Source organism: Engraulis encrasicolus, chromosome 23, assembly GCF_034702125.1.
Source record: "Engraulis encrasicolus isolate BLACKSEA-1 chromosome 23, IST_EnEncr_1.0, whole genome shotgun sequence".
In the NCBI taxonomy this organism is placed as follows: domain Eukaryota; kingdom Metazoa; phylum Chordata; class Actinopteri; order Clupeiformes; family Engraulidae; genus Engraulis; species Engraulis encrasicolus.
Window position 1 is genome coordinate 13,195,435 of NC_085879.1, and position 22,047 is coordinate 13,217,481.

The 22,047-nt window shown below is 46.6% G+C and overlaps 2 protein-coding genes across 8 annotated transcripts in view; both read left to right on the forward strand.

Annotated features, from left to right (window-relative positions):
• Positions 1-22,047, forward strand: part of LOC134440135 (protocadherin gamma-A2-like) — a 138,298-nt gene that overhangs the window by 94,813 nt on the left and 21,438 nt on the right. The window contains exon 1 of one of the 7 annotated variants that reach the window (XM_063190080.1): positions 13,729-17,180. The exons of 5 other annotated variants lie outside the window; for them this stretch is intronic. In XM_063190080.1, the coding sequence (XP_063046150.1) occupies positions 14,616-17,180 (2,565 nt within the window). In that variant the 5' untranslated portion in view covers positions 13,729-14,615. Of the gene's footprint in view, positions 1-13,728; positions 17,181-22,047 lie in introns of those variants that run through there. One more of the 7 variants, XM_063190081.1, reaches the window with a different exon arrangement.
• Positions 9,500-12,440, forward strand: LOC134440658 (protocadherin gamma-C5-like). Its single transcript, XM_063190783.1, has one exon. It carries the CDS (start codon positions 9,918-9,920, stop codon positions 12,438-12,440), a length of 2,523 nt encoding a protein of 840 aa, XP_063046853.1. The 5' UTR covers positions 9,500-9,917.

Below are 22,047 nucleotides of genomic sequence, written 5' to 3' on the forward strand. Positions count from 1 at the left end.
CATCCCTCTCTGTCTCATATATATTGTGCGGAAAATACCAGCAGTGGTGAGAGCAGCCGTCCACTCGTCTTCGTCAATGTCTCTGCATGTCTTTTTCAAAGCCGTGTTGAAAACATGCTGTCAATGTCACGGCCAGAAGCATCTCTGTCTGTCTGCTGGTTGTAACTTAAGCTTTGCCACCCTCGCGTGTTAATCTCTCACACATCTGGCTCCGCTTTGCTGGTGCTTTTACGCATAATCTCAGGTTCTTAGTCTCATTAGGCGACCCCGGCTTTTATCATGTGCCATAAATCGTCCGCGGCCCTTTTAAGCACCCTTAGTAGTCTGTGCTGGGAGCAGTTCCTAGAAATTCCTCCTTTGTACCTCCCTTTCTCACAGGTAAAGTGACGGGTGTGATGTATGTGCTACAAGGGTTGGTAGCCATCTTGGGTCAATGGAAAACTACTGGAGTGGTGGTAGGAATGTTGCTTCCACACAGTGCTCAGGGCCTGTAGCATATGCGTACACATACTACATTCAAAGGCTGGTTCCCTCGTTATTTTCTTTGTGAATTTTCTTGGTTGGCTAGAGCCATTGTTGTTTTTCCTCCTTTCTTCTTCTCCTCTTCTCTTCTCTTCTCTTCTCTTCTCTTCTCTTCTCTTCTCTTCTCTTCTCTTCTCTTCTCTTCCATTCTCTTCCCTTTATTCCCACACATGCACTTTGATTTGATGGTTAGCAGCTGTTTGAGCACAGACAGGGTGCCTAATTTTGGTACAGTTGTTTTGGTCGCTGTGTGTGTGTGTGTGTTGGCGGGGGGGGGTCTCTTATCTGTGTAGAATCTAAACAGGATGCTGTTTGTCTGGAGTGCGGCCCGTAGGCCACATAGAGTACGATAATCCCAGAATCACGGAATTGATCCTCCATTGTGGGATTTTGGGATTTGATCTTTGATTAGATTAGAGACCTGGCCATGTCACGCTGTCTGATTCCCTGATTGGGCCGTATACGTACAGTCCTGTAAGTCCTTGTGTACAAATACACAACACTGTGAGCACTGGTGTCGTCTTTGTGTACATGATAAAAGTGTGCTGGAATTCCATTTCCCCTCACACAATCATGGTGCTTGTGCAATCCAAATGTATGTGACATTATTTTGCTAAGTGTAAGTAAGTGTTGTGAGTGTTGTTTTTGTTCATGAGTAGTTGTAGGTAACATCAGACTGTTCAACACTACCTTAGTTGCCTGGTACAGAGGCCTGTACAGTAGGTCACTCCTGGTGTCCTAAGATGGCCTGACCTGATGCTCTCCGTCTTGGCACGACTGGCGCATGTCTTTACACTAATAGCATTATCGTCTTCACTCCCATGTTGTGACCAGCGTGTCAGCGTGTATTTTGCTCCCTGTGTACACATGGCCCAGCGTGTCAGTGCTTTTGACCGTGCCTAATAGTGAATATGGGATCAGGACTTGTGTACAGACCTGGCCCAGGCCCAAGAGGTCAGCTCTTATTTGGTCACTCACTACAGTAGACCATCTAATACTGCACATGGGCTCAGGACTTACATATATCTATAACTTTTGGTTTGATCACTGTAACAGACTGTGTGTAATACTGAACGTGGGTTCAAATGTTGGCCACACTTGACGCTAGTAGTTTACTGTATATGGTGTTAGTGGCCCTTACTCTGCTTTTGACACGTGCACATTGGGCATCCATGGCAAGTTGTAAAGCTGGTTGTGGAGTTGACAGATAACAGGTTTAAATTCTTTAAGTGCATTTAAGCAAGGCACCTAACCCCATCGACTGAAACCAATACCCTGTACCTAAAAGAACTGTGACTCGCTTTGGACGAAAGCGTCAGCTAAATGCAATGTAATGCCCTTGGTGTTTCGTGTTTAGTTTTGTCTTTACATTTACCTTTATTTGGGGCAGTGGCTTTATCCACATATGAAACTACTAATCTACTAGGTCGTATGGCCTGCTTTCCACTTACCCTGCCTTTAAAAAAAACTGTTAGTATTAAAGTAGACATGATGGATAATTCTCAGTCATGTTGAGTTTTAATCTGCTTTTCGTTTGTCCACATCTCTTTTTTGTTGTGATATTACTTGCTGGAACAGCCATTGTCCTTCACATAGTTCTCATTACGTATTGTCCCTGTTTTCTTTATTTTAGCATTACCTTGTCTTGCTCTATCCACTGTATACTCCTTTCTTGAATTCTGCTGTTTGGACGTGGATGTAGTTCTATCGTCTTCCAGGATTTAGGGAGATGTCCTCTGGTTCTGTTGTCCCTGGCTCATCAAAGAGCAGGTGTGGGACACACTGTGCTTTGGATAAATCTGCATTTCTCGTAGGGAGGGGTTGGTACAGGGATAACATGCCTGTTGTCCTCGCAAATATGTTGGCTCGCTTTAGAGCACACTCATGAATGCAGGCATCCATCCGCACATGTGCAAATTGACCACTACCCTGCCTCTTTCAACTTTTGCTGTCATTTAGGGGAATAGGACATGGCTACGTGTGATCTGCGTTTGTTTTATTAGTTCTGGATCTCTCTCAAACACACACACACACACACACACACACACACACACACACACACACACACACACACACACACACACACACACACACACACCAGCAGGGGCGAAAAGGCATACAGACAAACAGGGAAGAATGAATGTGTGTGTTGTGCATTTGTGTGTCTCCTCCTCTTGCCTAGCTGTCTCTGCATGTGTGTGTGCAGTGGCTCGTGGCTGAACGGCGCTGATCCTGAGGAGATTACAGAGAGCTTACTGAGGCCAGCAGCATCCACAGTGGGACAGCACAGCCACTGTACACACACATCAAACCTCTCACACACAAATACACACACACATGCGCACGACACACACACACACACAGACACACACACACAAATGACTGATACCATACCTTGTCCTCTGATAGTGCTGTGTTTCTATCAAGGTGTGTCGCGCGCGCGCGCACACACACACACACACACACACACACACACACACACACACACACACACAAATATGAAAACACATATGAATACACACTGTAGCATTGTCACTGAGTGTAGGCAGTCTTTTCACAGAGGCAGCGCCAGCCTCCCTCATCCTATTTCTATCACTCCTCTCCTCTGCAGCACTGCTGCCTCTCCCCTCTCCCATCCCCCTCTCCCTCTCTCTCTCTCTCTCTCTCCAGCTGCCCTTCTCTGCAGTCTGTCTTTGTGCTCTGTTCCGCTGGTCAATTCACAGCAAAACGGAACACTATATCGTCATATCACTCTAGGGCGAAATGCAATTCTTCTCTCTGATTTTTTTGCATTGCAAATATCATGTGACAACAAGATGCTGAAGGCACACTATCCACAACACATATGATTAATAAGCATGGACCCCATAGTAGCATCTATTGTCTGTAGTACAGGGTTGGCCATTGTTTTATGGAGTTGCTGTTTTTCTGTATTGCAAGGATAATATGGGTTTCAAATGAAGAACTACACTTAGGGCTATCCACAGATTATTTTTCCCTTTGTGTCACTCAGGACAATCTGTTCCTTGCTCATTTTGCGTATGCCAGTATTTGTAGGGAGTAAATGTTTCTCTCTCTCAGCAGTCTTTGGCATCATCCTCTGCGCATCCTGTGTTCTCAGTTCCAACATGTGCTCATCTTTCAGCTCGGCAGCATTTTTTTTTTTGCCCCACTGCAAGCTCTCTTTTAGAGCTGAGAGATGTGTTGCCGTGGCAACTAGCTGACTCATTGTCAGGACTGTACCACCACCACTAAGTCCACAGGGGGGCAGTAAGGGATACAGAGCTAGATGTAGAATGCACTTCAACTGTGTTAACACAAGGAAGGAGTGTGGAAGCCCCCTTTTCTACATTAAGATTTCCTCTGCTCCGATTCGAGCTCTGCTGGGTTGGTGCTGTATTTGGGTCCGTGTTGGTGGGGGAAGGGTGGAAAAAGGAGAGTGAGAAATTGATGTGGGGCTTTGGAATTGCTCACTGGGGTTGCAGTGGATGGGTGTTGTCCCTTTTTTTAATACCATTTACTATGGCCCGTTGTTCATTGTGTTTATTGTAATTCAAATATCCAACAGCATTCTCGTGTTTTTTCCTGAATTTGAATTTCATCTATATGTTGTCCTACTTGATATTTCATACTAGATAGACCATACACACAAACATGGTCAGTGTGTGCACATTCTCTCTCTCTCACACACACACACACACACACACACACACACACACACACACACACACACACACACACACACACACACACAATAAGCAATAGACCTATATGTCTTTGTGACTCTTTTCTACGTCTTTTTCTGTCTCTCATCTTTATTGTCTCCATCATTTTCCTCCCTCTCTCCCCCTCCCTCTTGGCACTGGCTTTATGAATAAAGCATCACCTAGTCTGTGGACATGTTGTGCCACCGACCCCCTTATGCCTTCCTCTCATAGGCTGCCCTCCTTCCTCCGCAGAGGAGGCATTACAACACTGCAGCTCTTTGCTTTATTTAGCCTGAATAGCTTGCAAAGCACCATGGGAGATGGAGTTCTGCTCTGGTTCTTTTCCTGAGCATGGTTATACTGTAGGGATGCATCTCTCTCTCTCTCTCTCTCTCTCTCTCTCTCTCTCTCTCTCTCTCTCTCTCTCTCTCTCTCTCTCTCTCTCTCTTAGTCTTTTCCCTTTACATAGTCTGTTTATGTTTGTGAAGAATAAAAACAACATATTTCCCTCGTCCTGTATGTGTGGGTGTGTTTGTGCGCGTGTGTGCACACATGCATTCTGTCTATAATAAACCAACATGCAACATACATTATTGATTTTGTTTACAAGCGCACCAAGCTTAACCATTCAACTTCTCTCTAGGATTCCATGGTAAGTATCAGCAGCTTGGGCTGTGGCAACCAACCAACCGTTGTTTTTATCACCATGCTAACCGTGTTCTCCATTTTCTCTCTTTTTCTCTCTTTTCTCCATGCTGCTGCCATCCCTCCTTCCCTCCTTCCCTACCTGGCTGCTGTGTGGGTGTCATCTCCTGCCTGTGTCTCCTCTCATAAGGTAAGAGCCGCTGCAGAACAAACACATGCAGACATAAATAGTCTCACGTCAAACTCAGCGAACGTTGACACTCTGACCAAGCCTCAATAGATGACATAAAAGGTTACCTCTTTCTGTCACATCATGACGCAGAAGATAAAGGTTCCCCCTTTGCGTCACACCATGAAGCAAAAGGCCATGGCCAGATTATCCATAAGGGCCAGCGGCACAGTGCCCAGGGGCACCAAGTATTTGTGACCAGTGAAGGGGCACCACATGACACAAACTGTACAAAATATTGTTCATAAAGGGGGCACCAGTGAGGTATACTGCCACGGGGGAACCACATTGGCTTAATATGGTCCTGAAAAGGCACCACTGTGACAAGTATGTTTCAGTGGCAGTTTAGGGAACGTTTCAGGTCTAGGCCACTTGTCCTTATTTGTCATGAAACGACGAGAAAAGGGGAACCTTTGACTTCAGGCTTGGGCAGAAATATACTGTACATGTACGTGTACCTTTGGCTATATTGAGGCTTGGGCAGAAATATACCTATTTCATCATACAGTATTGAAGTATTGGCTGCCCATGTCATGTATCCTGAGAAAGGCACCTAACCTTACACTGCTCGACTGTAACGATTTCCCTGTATCTGAACTGAAATCACTTGGCATCAGCTAAGTGTAATGTACTGACACACTAATGTACAGACATACTGTTGGGATGAATGGGTGGCTGATGAGACTGACAGGTAAACTTTTTACAGCATAAGTTTTATTTTAGAAAGCTGACCTGTCAGGTTTGGAAAGCCCACCAATTTACTCATGCCAAACTGGTTGCAAATGAACTTCTTGGTTATGACGGAACACATTCTCCTTAAGGAAATATTGTGGAAATCAACTGTGTGTGTGTGTGTGTGTGTAGTAGTAGTAGTAGTAGTAGTAGTTGTGTGGTGAGATACCAAATGTCTCATGGCAAATGCATCACACGTTGACACTTTAACCTCAATAACACAAAAGGTTACCTCTTTGCATCACATCATGATGCAGAAGACTGCAGTTTCCCCTTTGCATCGCACCGTGAAGCCAAAGGCCACCACTGTGACAAGTATGTTTCAGTGACAGTTTAGGGACGGAGAGACAGTAAGGTCTAGGCCTCCTGGTCTTATTTGTCATGAATCAATGAGGAAAGGGGGACGCTTTGGCTTCATATATTGAGGCTTAGGCAGAAATATACTTTGGGAGTCATAATGACGATTGGGCATAAATAAACCTTTTGCGCCATATTGGTTGCCCGAATCATCCACGTTTGAAGTGCCCCTGAGAAAGGCACCTAAGCTTAAATTGCTTTCAGGACTGTAACCATTTATCTGTATCTGAACAAGTCACTTGGCATCAGCTAAGTGTAATGCCGAGTAACAGATACTGTTGGGGTGGGTGGGTTCCTGGTAAGCCTGACAGGTAAACGTTTTACAGCGTACGTTTTATTTTAGAAAACTGACCTGTCAGGTTTGGAAAGCCCACCACTTTATGCATGCCAAACTGGTTGTAAATTAACTTCTCGGTGATCACAGAACACATCATTTCTAAGGAAATATTGTGGAAATCAACTCTCTGTGTGTGGTGAATAAACGGAATGTTATTTGAGTACTACCCACCATATTTCACAGAGCTGGTAACATTAGGGTGCTCTTGCTGAATAAGTAATATTATTTCATTTGGTATACCCACTATAGACTCTATGACACAATAACATACTGTAAGCACATTTAACGATCTTGTTGTAGACATAAAATCAACCATTCATACACCACATACAATTCTTTGTGTGACCAGTGAATGTAAATAAAACCGACTTGACTCATACACCAAATCGCAATGAAATCACGGCATGAAAACGGTTGTTTATATACAGCCCCAAAACGAGTTTTTTTTCACTGAGACGTGACGATAGGAGTTCAGACAGAAAGTCTACTGTCGTCATTGTGTGATCGCTTAAGCGTTTTCATATCCGTAATTGCTGTGTAAGGGCTTATGTATAACATAGTCATTTAACTCTGCTCGTGGTGACGACGTTTAAATCCGCAATCCAAACAAAGACACAGCCCTGATGTTGTTTATGTCCCTCCGCGTGCGGGGGTGGGTGGTATGGGCGGTGTTTTTTCCTCCGCTCATCTGTTGTTCTCAGAAGTCTTTGTGTTTCCGCTCTGAAGCTCGCTGCTCTTGCCAGCGTGCATGTAATCACACGACACAAGCTCACCGCCCGCATGGCGCTATCCGCCATTGGTGGTGCTGAAACCGCCTCGCTCGCTTTGACTCCCTTCCGCACGGCTTCTGGCAGAAGCAAGCCCTCCCTTACTCTGTGCCTCTATTTTCAGCTGTTTTACAAAATATTAAGCCCCTTGAAAGCATGTGGGTTGTTTGACACTCCAACATCACGAGCCATCGTGCTGCTAGGCGGCAATGCAGACGTCGCATGTTACCAGGCAGATTTGAGGAAGGATTGATCAGTGTTTTCATGCTATTTGGAAAACAATACTTCTAAAGAATACCTATGTAGTTTCTCATGAGTTTATTGTCATTGCAATGATTTGCTGCTTTCAACAGCCTTGGTTGGATTTTTATGTGCTTTTGCGTATGGTGCCTCGACTGTGTTGTTGCCTTTCCTTGTAGTGGTGCCTTTAAAGGGACGGCATGGCATAGATCTCCTCCTCCCCTCTGTCTCGCACTGCTGTCCTACAGACCTCGATTCCGCCATCCTCAAGCTCTATGTGTTCTTCTGTGTGTGGGCCACAGAGGGCGCTGTAATGATGAGAGCTTTATATCCCCCCAGCTTGCTGTGTACCACATCATCCACACGGGAGCACCAGAGAACTCTGGACAGTGCCTTCCACATGCAATACACATACAAAACATGACATCACATAATTGTAAAATTTAACTAAATTAAATGTATTACACATTTACAGTAAATATATTACACAATGTCATGTTCAAGAAAGCAACTTGCAACATCACATTCCTTTTCAAACAGTTCAAATACTTTTAGTCAAAAGCTAATAAATACAGAAAATATGTAGGCCTATCATACACCCCCTTAAAGAGAGACATCTTTATTATTTTCATTATAATGAACAACGCTAATAATATTATATATTGATATCATATCAATGATGATGCAGCTACTTGAAGAGGATGTGAGGGGTGTGTGTGTGTGTGTCAAAGAGAGAGAGAGAGAGAGAGAGAGAGAGAGAGAGAGAGAGAGGGGGGGGAGGGAGAGAGAGAGAGAGAGAGAGAGAGAGACTTGTAAGCTTGATGGGAGGATGCCTAAATACATGGGAAGTGGGTGTGCTGCATTGTCAACCATCTCAGTGTCCTAAAGACTGGATTCTCGTGGTGTCACACACAGGAGTAGATGCAGATTCACGCAAGGATTAGGAAATGTCCAGCAGCACATCAAATGACTTCCACACTGTAAAACATGAAATCTTAGCTATCTTATTTCTCTGGTTTCAATTAAAACCATATAGTCAATCTTGTAAGTTAAAAAAAAAAATCGGATCAAGAAAAATTACTTGCCCCATGGACAAATGCCTTTAAACAAGTCTAATTAGTCCAAAAGATTGACTATGCTTTTTACTTGAAACTAGAAAAATAAGCTTGCTAAGATTTCCTTTTTGCAGAGGGAGATGAGGATGTAAAAAAGGGATGTCACTTGCCCTCAAAGCAATTTAGTGCTCATAATCCAAGACTGTAGACTAATGCAATATGGAAGGCTGGAAGACACGCAGCGTTGAAACGTTAGTCATTATGATTGTACCACAATTATTATTTTTTCACTATTTGAGTGCTCCAGTCATCCCTGTGTTTTTGAAGTGGGCCTATGGTCTTTAAAGTGAGCCAGTCTGATTGCATTAGGAGATAAGAATGTGTTTACTGACAGCATTAATGTTTTGTATACAACAGGTGCAATGAGTGAGTGTTTACAGCACAGGAGTTAAATTCTTTCCAACCTCTTATCAAGTGACCTTCATCAGGGCACATTTTGATGTGAATGTGAAATGGGTTTAAGAATCTTGTATGCTCATGCTTAGTTGATACTGATTTGTCTTCTCTCTATATTCACGGGGAAAGTATCCCATACAATATCAGGGCTAGTCATCAGGTGGAAACTTTTTGCACAAGATACTCTGCATTCATAATTGTAACTTGTGACAAATCTTCAGATGTTGCTAATGGTTGTGACTGTGAGTATATGTTGGCTGACTTTATGTGGAAGGAACTGTCCATTCAGAGGTCCTGAAAGCAGCCTTTTTGTGCATGTACATTCCTGCCATTTTGCCTTACGGCCTATATGTCCATTTTCTAGTCACACACACACACACACACACACACACACACACTTTATTATTATCTTTAAAAAAGGAATGTACACTCTCATTCCATCAGTTCTGTCATTCTCATCCCATCAGCTGTGGCACTGGCAAATGGTTTCCTGATATGATGTGCGTTTTATCGTAAGTCAGAGGACTTATTGATAGGCTATATTTCATGCTTTATATTATGTTCCTGATCTGTGCTCTGTTCCTTTAACGTGCAGTCTTTGGCGTTTCATTGGCGCACTGTGCGCAAGCCAATACTGGGCAGCCCTGCGCACACAGAGATCAGCTCCCTCCCGCTCAGTGCATGCAGCATCCTTACAATAAACGTGACAGTGGAGTTGGAAAGATGCTGCACGCGTAAGAGATTGATGCCAGTCGTCCTGGGCTTAAGTCCGGTGGATATGTTTGTGCGCGTCACGTTTTGTATTCACTTTCTTTTTGTGCCGGTAGTTGTTTGTTCTCTGTGAGTTGCATTCCGGACTTTTTTGTGGAGATGTCAGGCAGAATGTGGATATGGCTTGTGTGGAGACAGTCGCTGTTTTTGAGTATCTTTCATCTCACATGGAACTATGCAGACGGACAAACTCGGTACACCATCCCCGAGGAATTAAAAAGGGGATCCGTTGTTGGGAATATACTGAAGGACTTGGAATTACAGCAAAGTGAGGTTTCTGAGCGCAGATTACGAATATCCTCTGAAGATGGTAAGCAGTACTTCAGTGTAGATCTAAGGAAAGGCGACCTGCTTGTAAATGAAAGAATAGACAGGGAAGCACTTTGTGGACAGAACCCCAGTTGCGTCTTGCCATTGCAGGTGCTAATTGAAGACCCTTTACAGCTTTTTACAGTTGAAGTTGACATTCAGGACATAAATGACAACTTTCCCGTTTTTATTACCCCCGAGCATGTTTTGAATATTGCAGAATCCACAACAGTTGGCACGCGGTTTCCTTTGAAGAGCGCGGAGGATCTAGACGTTGGGGCAAATGCGCTGAAATCTTACAAACTGAGTCCAAATGAGCATTTTGTTTTGAATCTGAAAAGTACCAAAAGCGGTGTCAAAGTTCCAGAGTTGGTGTTGCAAAAACATCTGGATAGAGAGAAGCAGTCGGTGCATCAGTTAGCACTGACGGCTGTGGATGGAGGCTACCCACCTCGGTCCGGGACAACCCAAATTGCAATTAACGTTCTCGATATTAATGACAACGCACCAAAGTTTGGCAAATTATCATACGAGGTAAAACTTCGAGAAGACGCTATGAAAGATTCGACGGTTGTGGCTGTGAACGCTGTAGATTTAGATGGTGATGAAAATGGAGATGTGTCATATTCATTTGCTGAACATACATCCGAGGATGTGCTTAATACATTCGTTATTAACCCCCAAACCGGTGTTGTATCACTTGGCAGTGATCTTGATTATGAGCAGAAAAGAAAGTATGAATTTGACATTCGTGCAACGGATAAAGGCTCTCCCCCTATGGAGGGACATTGCACGGTGATTGTGGACGTCCAAGACGTAAATGACAATCCACCTGAAATTATCATCACGTCCTTAATGAGTCCTTTAAAAGAGAACTCTCCTGTGGGGACTGTGGTTGCTTTGATCACTCCTAAAGACAATGACTCCGGTTTGAATGGGAAGACCACCTTAACTCTGGCAGGACAATATCCTTTCAAATTGTCCCCGTCTCTGTCCGGTCATTTCGCATTGGTAACCGATGCCAAACTCGACCGGGAGTCGTTCCCACAGTACAACATTAAAATAATAGTTTCAGATTCTGGTTCCCCGCCACTTCACGACGAAAAGGTGATTGTCGTGGACATTCTAGACACAAATGACAGCCCTCCTAAATTCTCTCAATCCGAATATACCGCTTTTGTCAAAGAAAACACGACGCCAGGGACATTGATATGCTCAGTGTCTGCTAGAGATCCAGACGCCGGAGAGAATGCCAAAATCTCCTACTCCATCCTCGAGTCTGGAGATTCACCTGTCTCTTACGTGTACATCAACCCTGACAATGGCAGCATTTACAGCTCGCAGACTTTTGACTACGAGTTACTCACAGCGTTTAAGATCCACGTACAGGCGACAGACCGAGGCTCGCCACCTCTGAGCAGCAACACCACTGTGAATGTCTTTATCGTAGACGAGAACGACAACGCGCCCTTGGTCATCCACCCGTCTGTGGCCACGGGCTCTCCGTCTCAGCAGAAGATGCCCCGCTCAGCCAAAGCAGGCCACCTCGTTACTAAGGTGACAGCTGTGGACGCAGACTCGGGCCGTAACGCTTGGATCTCCTACAGGTTGACCGAGGCCACAGACGACACCCTGTTCGTCGTGAACGTCTACACGGGAGAGGTGCGAACCAGACGCGCTGTGTACGAGGACGATGAGTCCACACAGACACTACTGGTAGAGATTAGAGACAACGGGGACCCGGCACAGTCCGCCACAGCTACGGTCTCCATCCTGTTAGAGGACGGTCTCCACGAGGCTATTTTAGACCAGCGAAACGAACTGTCTGAGCAGAGCAAGAAAGGTGACCAAACGCAGTTTTATTTGCTCACCTCTCTGGCTTGTATGTCGCTGCTGTCCACGGTGACCTGTCTGCTCGTGGTCGTGAAATGTGCCAAGCGCGCCAAACGAGGCTCCTCCGCCTGTTGCATGCGCCGCATGGACTCAGACGACTTCATAAACAGAAACATCCAGCTTCAGCTGAACACGGACGGGCCTATCAAGTATGTGGAGGTGCTGGGGGGAGACGTGGTGCCTCGTAGCCAGTCCTTCCGCTCCTCCTTCCTCTCCCCCGTGTCGGAGTACGGCGACTTGACGCTCATCAGGCCCCACAGCACGCTCGACTTCAGGGACATGATGAGCATGCTAGATGCCTCTCTGCCCGACAACGCCTGGACCTTTGAAAGTCAACAGGTGAGCTCCATGGCATGTGCAGTAGCGATGGTCATTGTGTGCGGTAACATCATAATGCGTACAGTTCCACCTGTGGAATGATGTAATAATCAGCAGTAACTACACTACTATTACACACAGCATTTTATTTTACTTGTATACTTAGAGTACGCCTCCTAAAATACTGACAGGTTGGCTCTTTTCAACATTCCCAACAGGGAAATGTAGGCTATGTTGTTTGTGGCGCTGACTGTCCTCATTAACCATGGTGTCGTTTGGCTGTATTGTTTTCAGCACTAGCAAAGCTGGACAGCAATACCCCCCCCCCCCCCGCCCCCGCCCTCTTTTTCCTCAAAACACATCCACACACACANACACACACACACACACACACGCATGCATACAGAGGGGGGGGGGTATAAAGTAGAAATACTCTTACAGCGTATATTCATTAGATGCAGTGCAATAGCTGGCGTATAAACCATAACGTTTAAGATCATGTAGTGTCGTAATTACTTCTACTGTATACACCTCTGCAGAAACTAACTCTCTCTCTCTCTCTCTCTCTCTCTCTCTCTCTCTCTCTCTCTCTCTCTCTCTCTCTCTCTCTCTCACACACACACACACACACACACACACACACACACACACACACACACACACATACACACACACACACACACTTTGGTATTGGGGAAACAGCTTGTGGTACAGTATGTGTTTGGGTGTTTGGATTATTTGTGAAATAACTTTTTACATGCTGTGATAGATAACAATGCCGTGCGTGTCGTGCGCATATACACTACAGCCTGGAAAATAAGTCCGCATTGATCTTTGAGTCGTGAGTGCTGTTCGACTTCACGAAATGAAGTGCAGCGATCAAAAGCTTATCTGCTCAGAGGGATGTGTATTCTCCGCGGAATCAAGCTGGGTCGCAACTGGAACAGAGTCTACAATCCCCGCCGCCACCAGTCAGCTGCTCGCTCCATCTTTCAATCTGACTTTCCAGTGACCTGACGCACACACGTGACTCTTGTATACTTGTCCATGCCAATGCAGACAGACTGCAGACTGACGTGTGTTATCATGACTGTGTCATCATATGTGTAATACGGTAACTAATACACTGACATCACAAAGCTCTTTTCAGAGTCAACAGGTGACTAGTGTTTTAGAATAATGACAATCAAAAACTCTACATCCATTTTGTAGTAAACTAGGCTACTATGCGTCTCAGCTTTTAATTATGCTAATTTATGTGGGCCATACATCTTTTTACTTGGTTTGTTTCATTAATATATTCTACGTTTTACAAACATTGTTATGGGTGGGCAGCTATTTAACCAATGCCCCCCTCCCTCTTGCACGCACGCGCACACACACACACACACACACACGTCTATTTTCTGCCTTTTAGTTTTGGTTACAGAGCCCGTGTTAAACCTCAGGCCCGTCTATTTTAGCTTTTAATGACTTCTACTTTGCACAACCCACCCTATGGTGTTCTGACACAGTCTGATTTTGTCAAGAAGACATTTCACAACATCGCCGTCTTGCGGTAGGATTTGCTAAAATAAATGAATGGAATTCAAGTTCATTTTCATTCCTTCAATGATGTATATGCCGGACATATTCAGAGATGGGGAAAAAAACTTAATCAAGTCTACTTTCTTTGTTCTATGCTTAACACAAATATTGGTGAAGCATGTTGACTAACTTGCCAACACGAGATAAACGCAAAAACAATATATTTTAATGAATTGATATACTTTAAATTAGTTTCCCTATCGTATTCTGACCGTTGCACTGAGACATACTTGCCCATTTACAGAGGAATGATTCTTCGTCGTGACCTGGAAGATGATTCGTTTGTCAGAAAAGGAGTCAGAAAAGTGAGGCGAGAGCAAAAGAGACCCTGCTTTCTCTTCTCAAGTTCTAGAAGTTTTGCATCGTGAACGCGCAGCCTGTCCACCAGCCAATCAGGAGTTGCTCTTTGTAGTGAAGTCCCCGCCCATTTCCAGAGCGGAGAGGCGAAGGGGCAGCATTTTCAGTTTAGGGAGATGGCTGGATGGAGTTTTTTGTTTTCCCCTTCTTAATTCCAAGTTTAACTTATTGACACTATGAATATTTTCCGAAACTACCGTCTGCTTTTCTTGAAACGGATACCATCCCGGACAACATGGTAGGCTTACTTTAACGACACGATGGATTCGTTACGATAAAGTTGGAACTTTTGTCCTCTTCACTTTTCTTTCCGTGGATCTGCGGGCGCTCACAATGGAGAGAATGTGGAGACGGTCGCCGGAGTCCGTGCTCCGGCTCTCTCTCTTGTTGGCGTGCCTGTCTCGGACTTTCGCGGAACTCCACTACTCTGTCGCCGAGGAGGTACCACCGGGCTCCGTGGTGGGGAGCATCGCAAAAGATTTGGAGCTCAGCGCGAGGGGAATTAAGGAGAGAAACATACGCATCGTGTCGGACTCCTCAGCCCACTACTTCGAGATCAAACCGGTCACCGGAGAACTGGTAATTAAAGACATAATCGATAGGGAGCTATTGTGTGGATTAAACTCAAAATGTTCATTGACTCTTCAGATTATTCTGGACAACCCGTTAGAAATACACCGCGTTTTAGTGGAAATTTCTGACGCAAATGACAATGCGCCGCAGTTCTCCGCGCAGAACACAACGCTGGACATCTCGGAGGCGGCCGCGCCGGGCACAAAGTTTCGGCTGGAAAGTGCCCATGACCCTGACGTGGGTATCAACTCCTTACGGACATATCAACTCGCTTCCAATGACTTTTTCTCGCTGAACGTGGAAACGAAAAGCGACGGGAGTAAGTTTCCCGAGTTGGTGGTGATGAAAGCGCTCGACCGCGAGACTCAAGCTGGGTTCCGCCTGCTGCTCACGGCAGTGGACGGGGGCCAGCCCGAGAAATCTGGGACCACACTCGTGCTCATTAACATTCTGGACGTGAATGACAACGCCCCGGTATTTGACCAGCCCGTTATTAAAGTTCAGTTATTGGAGAATTCTCCCCCTGGAACCCTAGTAACGCATTTAAACGCCACTGACATTGACAGTGGTTTGAACGGCCAGGTCTCATATCATTTCAGCAAGTACACACTCGATAAGGTCATGAAAGTGTTCACGGTGGATTCTAAGACAGGTGAGCTTCTCGTCAAAGGGGATGTGGACTTCGAGGCCGCGGAGACTTATGACGTCATCGTCCAGGCCAGAGACAGCGGTAACCCTGCCCTGGAGGGCTCCTGCAGCGTCAAAATTGAAATCCTTGACGTCAACGACAACATGCCGGAGGTGACGTTGACCTCTCTGAACAGCCCCATCAATGAAAACTCTCCGCCAGGCACAGTGGTGGCACTGATCAGCGCCAAAGACTCAGACTCAGGTGACAATGGGAAGGTGACCCTGAAAGTGGCGTCGGGCCTGCCGTTCAAACTCGTCGCCGTGTTTGGGGAGCACTACAAACTCGTCACTGAGGGCAACCTGGACAGGGAGGCGGTGTCTGAGTACCAGGTGGTTGTCACAGCAACCGACGCGGGCAAGCCACCGCTCTCCTCCCACAAGGCCTTCGTGGTGGCCCTGTCCGACGTCAACGACAATGCCCCCATCTTCTCCCAGCCCTCTTACTCCGTGGACATCCCCGAGAACAATGCTCCGGGCACCGCCATCGCCACGGTCTCCGCGTCCGACCCGGACTCGGGCGACAACGCACGCCTCTCCTACAGCATCCTGGAGTCGCGCGTCGGCGGCCATGACACCTCAGTCCTCTCCTACGTCTACATCAACGCTGACACGGGCGTCATCACCAGCATCCGCTCACTGGACTACGAGAAGACCAACGCCTTCAAGATCCATGTGCAGGTACGCGACGCCGGTACGCCGTCCCTGGCGTCCAACGTCACCGTGAGCGTCTTCGTGCAGGACCAGAACGACAACGCGCCAGAGATTCTCTACCCGGTGCACGACGCCGAGGCAGGTCTCCAGTTCATTGTGCCCGCTTCAGCCGAACGAGGCTACCTGGTGGAGAAGATCGTGGCCATGGACAAGGACAGCGGCTACAACGCGTGGCTGGAATACAGCCTGCAGCCCAGCGGCGGTCTGGACGCGGCCATGTTCCGCATCGACACGCACTCAGGCAGGCTCTCCACCGCCCGCCGTTTCACCGAGGACGGCGCCAGCGACGACAAAGACGCCGACGCCGCGGACAACAACAGCAAGGCGGACAGCGTGGTCGGCACCTACAGCTTCACCGTGGTCGTCAAGGACAGGGGCGAGCCCCAGCTGTCGTCCAGCGTCCCCGTGACGGTCACCGTGGAGGCGGGTGGCGAGGGGGCGCGATGGTCGGGCGAGGGCTCAGACTCACTGTGGAGGACGCCCAACAGCGGCGGCAACGCCCGGCCCAACTGGCTGACGGGCTCCACGCTGTACCTCCTCAGCGCCCTGGTGGCCGTGACCTCCGTCTTCCTCATCACCATGGTGGTGTTGCTGGTGTGGTGCGTCCGATCCAGGTCGGATTATGACTCCATGTGCTGCTACTCTTCGTCCTCTAGGAAGGGCTTCCGCGCCAGGCACAACTCCCACCTGCGCTCCCACAACAAGGACCTCCACCTCCAGCTCAACACAGACGGGCCCATCAGGTACATGGAGGTGGTGGGGGGCGCCCAGGAGCCCTACACGCGGACCTACCGGCCGTGCTACTCCACGCTGTCAAACTCGGTGCGCAGCGACTTTGTCTTCGTCAAGACGCCCATGCTGAGCCACAATAACACGCTCAACATGACGCTGACGCGGAAACACTTAACGAACTCATCCAATGAGGTGAGGCCTTGATTCTGCTTTTTTTTCTTCACCTGACAATGAGGGGGCATCATCAAAATGCTCTTTCTTGCCGTTGTGTGCTTACTTCCCTAGGAGATCTAAAAGCGCAATCTGGAGTAACAAGCGGACGTAGGATGGATTGAATTATCTAATGCTATTACTTTTTTATTGTTTTTCTTGGTGTCATTTTTCACGGGGGGTTCCTCTCCATTGCTCCACAGCACATCAAAGGGGATTTTCAGAGCTAACACCACAGGCTGTTCCCCTCACATGCTCTCTCTCTGTCCATTATCTATTTTTGCATCTCTCTCTCTCTCTCTCTCTCTCTCTGTTCTTTCATTGTGGGTCACAGAAGACCTTCTCCCCTGGAGTCATCTTGAAAGTGTGTCATGCAGTAGTCATTTCTACGTAGTTTAAGGCTGGTCATTGGTGGTAGAGACTTCTTCAGTGTTTTCTGTCTTTCTTTACTGTACTGGTGATGTCACATCTGATACAAAAAGCAAGAACATGTGAGCATGGCAACATCATCTCACTTTGTGGTAGTCTCAAGTCAATCAACCGGCTAACTTTCTGCATAGACGTCAGAGGACTTTGTAGATCCTGCAAATACCCCTAACTGTTAGTAGTAAACAAAGACCCCCTTACTCTTATACCAAGTAACTAACACTCTATAGATGCGTATTTCCAAAAGAGTTGTGCCCAGACGCATCCAGGCAGAGTGCACATTTGGCAGCAGCCTAGCAAATGGACCACCAAAGCTTTAGGGGGAGGCTGGCTGAAGACCAGCTCTGTAAGGAATACAAATACAAAGACCCCTTACTGATATGATGCTTACTAACACCTTAAATGTGTATTCCTATAGGAGTTGTGCCCGGACATGTCCAGGCAGAGCAAACCTTTGGCGGCAGTAGGCTAGCAAATGGACCACCAAAACATATGGGGGGGGGGGGGGGGGGGGGGGGCAGGTAGAGACACTAAGGAAGAGATGCAAAGGCCCTTTACTCTTACTAACTATGTAACTAACACTCTGTTGGTGTGATGCCCGGACATGTCCAGGCAGAGCACACCTTTGGCAGCAGCATAGCAAAGGGACCACCAAACCATTTGGTGGGGGTGATTGGGTGGGGACCAGTTCTGTAAAGCAAGATGGATGAGGTGGGGGGTGGGGGTGATGTCTGATGAGGGTTGAGACAGCAGGAGGACCATTAGGAAATTGGAAGGATGAGGGTGGAGGAAGGGGACTGTGCAATTTAGTGGAAGTGGAAGAAACATGAGGGCATATGGCATTGTAAAAAAAAAAGATGTAATGGGGGAAGACAGAAAGGAAAAGACATGTAGGCAGGGAAATAGAGAAAGAAAACAGGGAGAGAGGAAGATAAATTGAAAGAGAGAGAAGAAGATACCAAGAGAGAGGAAGTGGCGGACACAAAGGAGCCATAGATATTATGGTAGGTATATAATGTTGGAAGAGGAAGAAAGGAAGGGGGTTGAATGGGCACAGGGGCAGAGGGAAGGATGAACAGAAAGAACGAGAATAAGAAAGACAGAGGGGGAATATTAGGTATGAAATTGGAAGAGGAAGAAAGGAAAGGGGGTTGAATGGGTGCAGGGCCGAAGGGAAGGATGAACAGACACAGAACAGACAGAAAGATAGAGAAAAAGAGAGCGAGAGAGAGGGGCGGGAAGTGAGCGGAGGAGCAGAGGAAAGCGGTGAGTGAATAACAGGATTCCAGGGGTCAGCCCCATCTGACCTCCGGCTTCCTGCTTGTCCCGGGGCCAACGCTTAGCGATGGCTTCCATACCTCTCACATGAGTCACGTGACTCACTCACCAGCACCAAAATGGACAAGAGGCATCTGTGTCAGTTTCACCCGATGTGGCAAACTGGGCAAAGTGTGTGTGTGTGTGTGTGTGTGTGTGTGTGTGTGTGTGTGTGTGTGTGTGTGTGTGTGTGTGTGTGTGTGTGTCAGAGAGATAGAGAGATAGAGAGATAGATAGATAGATAGATAGATAGATAGATAGATAGATAGATAGATAGATAGATAGATGGATAGAGTGAAAGGATATTGTGGGGTTGACTTGTGGGAGAGAGAGAGAATGAGTAAGAAAAAGACGAGTATGTGTGAGAGAGAGAGAGGAAGAACGTGTGAACATGTGTGTATGTCTGCGTGTTTATGTGTTTTTGTGTGCCATCGCCAGTCCCCCTTGTGTGCTATAGTATGTGCTATTATTGCCCAGGCTGCGAGGTGTCCCCCAGGGTCCTCTAAGAGCTGGTGTGTGGACTTCCTGAGCTAGTTCTTCAGAGCTCCAGCTGTTTGGCCTGGCCCAGACCAGGAGCTTTTACCTCAGGCCCAGGAGACCCAATCTGGAGCCGGACGCAGCAGCCCCATGGATGCCGCCTTGCATTTCCATTACGGGCTAAGCTGCTGAGAGGGACAAAAGAGGATGGATATATTCCCCTGTCCTCTTTTCTTTTAGTCGGTTTCTTGTTTTTTTTGTTGTCTTCCACATCCATCATAGCTTCATAAGTTGCTGAACGGGACGCAGAGGATGGAGAGTTTCCCGGTTTATTTTAGTCTTTTCTGATTGTGCATTTCTCGTAATAATTTTTCAGCCTTAGTCAGATAGTAAGTGGGTTTTAACCTCTATTGCCTTCTATCTATCTATCTATCTATCTATCTATCTATCTATCTATCTATCTATCTATCTATCTATCTATCTATCTATCTACTGTATCTATGTGTCACTGTATTTTTCTTTGTCTCTCTTTGTGTAACTCTCTCTCTCTCTCTCTCTCTCTCTCTCTCTCTCTCTCTCTCTCTCTCTCTCTCTCTCTCTCTGTTCCTCTGTTCCTCCTTTATCTCCGTCTCTCTCTTGTGTTTTTCCACGTCCCTCGTGTTGTCCCTCTGGGAGCCGGCGTGTCCCTTGGGTCAGTCGCTGCCATCTGTCCAAGTTTGCATGACACGTGCTGCAAGGGGGGAGAGGGGGAGGAAGGTGGTGACAGGCTGGACTGGGTTGGGGTAGGATGGTAGCATTGGGTGATTGGAGAGAGAAAGAGACAGACAGAGAGAGAGAGAGTGAGTGATGGAGAAAGAGAAAGAGGGATAAGAAGGGCAAAAGCACATGACATGGTGACCAGATGGACTGGCCTTCATTTGGACCCGACGACCCAAAGGACAGAAGGCAGAAAATAGAGTTTTAAAAAAGCATATATAGATAGATTGAAAGAAAGAGAGGGATGGGCGGAGGGAGAGAACCAGATAGAGGTGGAGATGGTGCACAGTATTTTTGGAGTGTAAATTCAACACTTACATTCTTCAGACAAAGCCCATGTTATAAAGGTGCTGTTACCAGAATGGCAATGACAAAGTCGTATTGTATTACTTAAGGCTTTGTGTAGTGTCATAGTACTATAGTACTATGGTAGTCAAGTCTTTTCAATGACTAGTAGAGCATTCTGGCGCAATGGCGCAAATTATGAAGATACAGAGTACAATTGAACACTCTTCTAGTTGGTCCTACTCCCTAAGTGTTGATTTAACACTGCAGAACCATACTGTGTAAGAAGGTTCGATGGAGGCTACATAGAATACATTGATGTGTTCATTCAACACTAAGAGAGTTTATTTTAACACTGTTCTAGTTGGTTCTACTCTCTAAGTGTACGATCAACACTGCTAAGGCATATTGTGTAAGCCACGGCCTGTTCCTGTTCCTGGCACAGTGTGGTGTTCTCCACAGGGTATCCTGAGGCAGCGTATGCTGTAGGCTTTTAGTTTGTCACCACGTCAGCTGCTTTTCTTTTCCTGTTTCTCCATGTAAGCCTTTTCCTGTCCTCCTCTACTCCACCTCTCTTCCTCTTTCCTTTCCTGTCCTGTGGTGTTCTCCCGCCATCTCAAAAGCAGGATGAGGTGGACACTGATTCCCATAAGACTGGAAACTCCCCACTCACACGCACTTGAGAATGGGACACACACACACACACACACACACACACACACACACACACACACACACACACACACACACACACACACACACACACACACACACACCACCACCTTTTATTCTAGCTTCAGGAACCTCTGACCGGTTTTGTATAAAACAAATTCTCTCTCAGATGGGAGGTAGGTCTATGAAGTTCACTATCAGCCATTTCTGTTTATTCTGCTTCCACTGTCCATTAGGAAATCCCCGCATGTGACTTTCAGGGGTCGGGTCAGGGTCTTCTTGACCTAAGTGTATATCAGATTAGTTTAGAGGAAACACAAGAGAGGTGGGCTTACTTTAAAGCTAGTTCAGCCTTTCACCACTGTCCCCCTTAGTTATCTCTATCTCTCTCTCTCTCTCCCTCTCATCTCTAAGCTTGCTTATGGCACGTGGCCTACATGTTGTGTTTCGCTGATCAAAACTTCATTCCAATGGGAAATCATAATAACTTGGCTCTAAGCTGTCCTTGCTTTTCCTCTGTTATCAGTTTGTGAACTTTGGACTGCAGTGCATCTACATCTGCTGGCTGACGACGATCTTTGTGGATTTGGGAAGCAGTCTGGTGTCATCTTTTGTCTCCAGCGCTGTGTGTTGTCAAACAAAAGTCGAGTGGCGTGGCGTGTTGTTCCCTCATCTTTGAATGGACGGTAATGAAAAAAGGAAGCCAAGAAGAAAGAGGGGGGAGGAAGAGATTGTATTTCTCTGCTGGAAACGTACAGAGAGAGAGAGAGAGAGAGAGAGAGAGAGAGAGAGAGAAAGAGTAAAAACAACATTAGGTAACAGTAACGTCCTAACTTCCTTTTCTGCCGGAACGCGGTGATTGGGGCGGGCCCTCCTTTCAGAATTCAGGGCACATGTGTTAGTGTGTGTGTGTGTG

Bases quoted from the DNA above. Each gene is read 5' to 3' on its own strand.
- LOC134440658 (XM_063190783.1), top strand. From the start codon at position 9,918: ATGTCAGGCAGAATGTGGATATGGCTTGTGTGGAGACAGTCGCTGTTT.